The sequence below is a fragment of the Eurypyga helias genome, unplaced genomic scaffold (genome assembly GCF_000690775.1).
Source record: "Eurypyga helias isolate BGI_N326 unplaced genomic scaffold, ASM69077v1 scaffold44429, whole genome shotgun sequence".
Lineage (NCBI taxonomy): Eukaryota > Metazoa > Chordata > Aves > Eurypygiformes > Eurypygidae > Eurypyga > Eurypyga helias.
In genome coordinates, this window is record NW_010272245.1 from 1 (window position 1) to 4,962 (window position 4,962).

Genomic DNA, 4,962 nt, shown 5'->3' on the forward strand with positions numbered 1-4,962 from the left:
CCGCCTGACCGCGCCTCTCGCCGCCCAGCACGGCAGGGTGTCTCGAGGGCAAACCGAGAGAAAAACCTTTTCTGCCCACGTTGCCAGCCCTTCCTCGGGCGCCTGAACAGCCCTGGCCGGTGTGCACGGGGCTGGGAGCGGAGGGGCAGGGGGGAATGTCTCTGCAGGTGGCAGGAGCTGCTGGGGGGGCAGGGGCACATCCCTTGGGAGTGTGAGCCCAGCTGACAGCGGCAGGGGGGGGGTGGGGGGGGCAGGGGGGGCGCGACCCCGGGAAGCACAGACAGAGCGTTTGGGGTTCCCGTAGGGTCTTTACCTGGCGGATCGAGGTGCGGTAGCACCTGCTTGGCCAGCAAGGGCCCAGTAACCGGAAGCTGAAGAACAAGAGCTGGCACTCTGGCAGCTGGGCCACAGTCCTGGGAGGTGAGGGTGAAGGTGAGCACTAGCAGTGCCAGAGCATGCCAGAGGGAGAGATTGGCCGCTGTTCTGTGCATCTGACCACTGCTGCGAAGGGACAAAGTGTTGGTGTGGATGGGCGCTTCTGCTTCCTTAGCAGGGTAAGTTTTCTACAGAGTAGATTTATGTTTCGTTAACAGGTTGTCTATTTAGTGCCAGCTTCCCTGACACTGCTTGTCGGCATTAACCCTTCAATAACAGGTATGATGCTGGTGTGCAAAACAGAGTCTCTGCTCAAATTTTGCCCCTCAAAAATTTGTTTTTATTGAGTCACAGATTAAGGTCAGGCTGTGTGCAAACCTGTCCTACTACCCTTTTGAGGGGAAAAAAGGCTGTGGGACCTGCTTCTACAAAATCTGGTCATTGGTTTAGTGCTTGTGGTTAGATGTGCTGCAGGTAAGCGTAGGAGTCCTGCAGAAAGGCCTGCTACTGGGATGGTCTTACCTTTGCACCCCGATTGCAGTGCTCAGAGCTTGAGTGGAGGACAAGCCTGCGAGTGTGCTCTGAGCCTGGCTCTGGTGTTGATATTAGCACATTAACTCACTTTGTTTCCTTGTTGTAAATATGTGGTTTTGCTTATCTCTCTCATAGAAGAGCAGTTGAGCTCTGCACCTTCCTTTGAAAGAGCTAAAGGTCTTGTTCAGTGTCGTTACTGCTACCCTACAAAGCACACAGGCAGTGATGGGGACGTTCAGAGACTTCAGTGCAGTGGCTGAATCTCCAATGGCATACACTAAGGGGGCTAATGCCACATCACATGTTGAGAGGATCAGTCAGATCAGATTTGGTCCAGGACACCAATAAAGAATTATTTTCTTGCATTTTCATCCAGTAAAAACAATTTTAAAATAATGACATTGTATGGACACAGTGTCTGTATCTTTTCTGGATGAATACTTACTCTGAACAAACTAAACCCACACTTATGCCAAAAAAGAGAATCTTCAAGAGTACATGCTGTTGTCACAAAGCACACTGTTGCCGTCTCAGCATTCTGACTACTGTAAGCAAATAAAGTGACAGCATTCATAAAGGCAAAATTCATGAGGGTTGGTTGTCTGTGGTTTTGATCACTTCAGGGGAGGTTTATTTGTGTGATAGGTGTAGCTTCAACATAATGGCATTTGGCTGGTCAAAAGAAATTGCAAGTTAAACTCACAAGTAGTTTTTTGTTACTTGTGCCAGGATCTGTGGAAAATAAAGATTAAAATAGCACAGCTGTTGTATAACTGGACATGTATGTAAATTGACTAAGGGGTATTTGCCATTGAAGTCTGTGGAAGATCCAGATTCTGCCTCTGCTAAGCAGCAGTAAGTTCAGGGACTTGGGGAATTGATTACAACGTTGGGTCATGCTGAGGTCTTGAATTTTGGCAGCTCATGATCTTTAATGCCTGCCTGGAGGGGTCAGTGCCCAGAAAAGACTGCTTTTAATGTTACGATTTTTGCTGTTGACATTGCTGAGATCAGCGAGAACTGCCCATGTTGTTTGCTTGCCTCTCCCCCAGAAGCCCCTGGGAATAGACATGGAAAACAACAAGAATCTGTGCCTCATTCAGATATTTCACGTCATCTGTACTTCTCTGTTTAAAAACAGTCTGCAGGCAGAGATGTCATCAGCGTTGCTCATTATCACAGGCAAATACTCAGACAGAGGCTTATCAGGGAGTGTGAGGGAAGATGTTCCCTGAAGTGTGGTGGTTGCTCTAGTGCCCCTGATGGCTGGCTGGGAGCTGGGCCTCGCTCCCCTGGACTCTGGTGGTCCTCTGGGGTCATGCTAAGCATCCAGTTATAGTTGTGAGTTATGGAGAGGCCATTCTTCCTGCTTAAGAGAACTTTAATTTGTGATCTGCCTTGTGATTTTTTTCCATTCATGATGAATGCTGGATCCTGTTTTGTTTCCCTGGTCATAAAGATGCTGGTCTTAATTCCGTTTTCCTGCCTAAGATGTGTTTGCTGGAGGCATCTTTTTTAGCAACTCAGTTATTTTTGATTTGTAGGTTTACTTCATGCTACATTGCAGCTGCTGTCAGTCTATTTTGTTCCTCAGATAATGGTGTTTGGAGGAGCCTCTGTGACCTTCATTCTGCTGGTTGTATTGTTGGGACCATTGCCTTGGCTTGCTCTTTGTTTGTTTATGCTCAAGGAAATATTTTCCATGAAGAGGAAGGCAGGTAAGCAGTGATTTTTATTTTCACCTGCACGAATTCAGCTTGCCAGGGCATCTCCTTCTGGTGGTCACCTTGCTAAACTTTATTTGCTGCGTTATTGCAGTGAGGGCTTTTGGTCCAGGGGAATCAGACCAAGGAGGAGGGACCATAGTACTCCAAACCAGTGGTTTGTTGGAGAAGAGAGCTAAAGGGAGAGTGAACAGTTGCTATTTCTTACCTGTTCTTGGCACTTAGATTTAATTAGGGGCAGTTCTGACTTTCAAAGGCTAGGGCACTAGCACGGTGAAATAGCTGGAGCTGTAGGAATGGGAATGTTTTAAAAACTCTGGAGGTGATACCATGTGCATGCTTATCTGGCAGGGCTGCTTGAGTCCTTGGAACTGGCTGGGATGGAGGGGAAGGGAGTATTTCTTACCTGGAAATTCAGTTGTTGCCTAAAGTAGGTGCTTGCACAGTACTGAGGTGAAGCACTAGCAGCTACTGCTGCTGTTTATGGTCTGGAACACTGGGATGCTGCTTTGGTCTGTGTTAATGATGGAAAAGTGCTGTGGAATATAAATTTAGCAGCAGAACAAAAAGCGGAAGCAGGAATTTCTGCAGCTGCACAGCTAGGTTAGGTGTGTTTGCAGATCTGTGGTGGGAAGCCAAGTTACTATGTGTAAATACCTTTAATTATAATTCTTGTAGAATATATTGAACTTCTCCAAAGGAGCAGACACTACTGTTTTCAAGGCAAAATTTGTAATTTTTTTAAAGTAAACATCTACCTGTATTATCTTCTGATCTGATTTTTGTTTGTCTTTTTAGAGAGTTGTTTGGTCTGGTGATTATTACAATATGGATGAGTCTTTGTCGCAGTTCGGCAAAGTAAGTTTTGTTTAATTTTTTTTTGAATCCATTGCTATGTTCACGTTTTGCAAATAGCTTCTTGAAAACACAGTTGATTTTGGCTGCTTGTTTTTCTTCTTCAAGTCACTGTCTGAACTTCCTCAGACACCTAAGCAATACTAGCTGGGTGCTACAGTCTGCAGGATCTTGCACAGATAAAAGTCGGGGGTGGGGAGGGAGAAAAGTAAATCTACATGAAACTTTTTTCTGCTTCCCCTGCTGCAATAGGCAGGGGACATTTTCCCTTTGCATGAGGAAAGTGAGTGCCTCTGCGGGCACAGTGAGTGAGTGTTGTCCACAAATGCCAATGAACGGCAAAGCCATTTCTGCCATTGCTTCCAAGTTACAGAACGTTCCAGTGGGGTCCCTGTACTGGTGTCTGCTGTGTCCACTGGAGGAGGTGGGTGATGCACTCGGAGCTGGCAGAAGGCTCTGGGTGGGTGCCTGTCTGCAGTGACTCCACGCTTCTCCCCTCCAGCCTCTACAGAGGACTGTACTACAGTGCTTTTGCTAAAATACTTTTAGCTGGGAACGTGAAAAATCTCAGTGTGCCAAACAGTACCTTTGTGCAGGGAAAACATATGGCACATGCTCTGGGCAATCAGGATGGAGTTTTTTTAACCTGGTTTATGTAGCCTGAGGTGGCAGAACAATTTTTTCTGCTGGCATGTGGTGCCTCTCTTGTAAAGGACTCTGCTAATCCATCCACAGGAGCTTCATTAAAGTGGCCAAAGGCTGTTGTATTTCCAACTGCAGCCAGGTGTGAATGTTTCCTAGCAGTCTGATTTGAAGTAGCTCTGTTGCATTTGCTTCTTTATAGGAGTCCACTGGGTGGGGTTCACTTGATTGCTGCAATCCTGGTTGCCCTCTTCCCCTTTGTTTCCTGGCTGTACATTTACGTGAACAAAGAGATGCGAGCATCTTGGCCGACGCACTGTAAAACGGTGATTTAACTGGGTGGGAGAAAGAAAGAAATATTCTGACTGGCCTTTGCTTTTGGATCTTAATGAAAGGTTAGTATCAGTTTGATAGGACCCAAGAATGCCTGGCTGCTTCCAGCAGAACAGTTTGAGATTTGTTAAAAAAAATGAGGAACACTGTCAAACCTGAGTGAAGAATTTTTCTATGGAAACTGTTGTTCAGTTGACTTCTTTATGTTTTCAAAGCACTGTTGATCTAATGTGCTCTAGATGGTATATTCTAATGGTTCTAATGGTATATTCAAGATATCCTGGCATCCCTAGATTGCTTTCCAACCACACCATACTTTGGGAACTTTACTGTTCTGTAACATAAGGGAAAAGTAAAGCAAACACTGTGGTTCAGTAAATGACTATTTACAGCCATAAAAATTCCAGATATCTGCCAGGACAATCCACTGAGACACACTGAAAAATTGAGCAGTCTGTATTTTTGTTCCTATGCTAAAATCATATAGAATCACAGAATG

At 45.7% G+C, this 4,962-nt stretch overlaps 1 protein-coding gene across 1 annotated transcript; it reads left to right on the forward strand.

The window, feature by feature from the left end:
• Positions 1–593: 593 nt before the first annotated feature.
• TMEM220 (transmembrane protein 220) lies at positions 594–4,465 on the forward strand (the record flags this gene model as incomplete). The annotated part of the gene is made up of 4 exons (XM_010159072.1): positions 594–654; positions 2,504–2,627; positions 3,432–3,491; positions 4,333–4,465. Coding segments are annotated over 4 exons (378 nt in total), but the record flags the coding sequence as incomplete, so codon positions are not given.
• Positions 4,466–4,962: the final 497 nt, after the last annotated feature.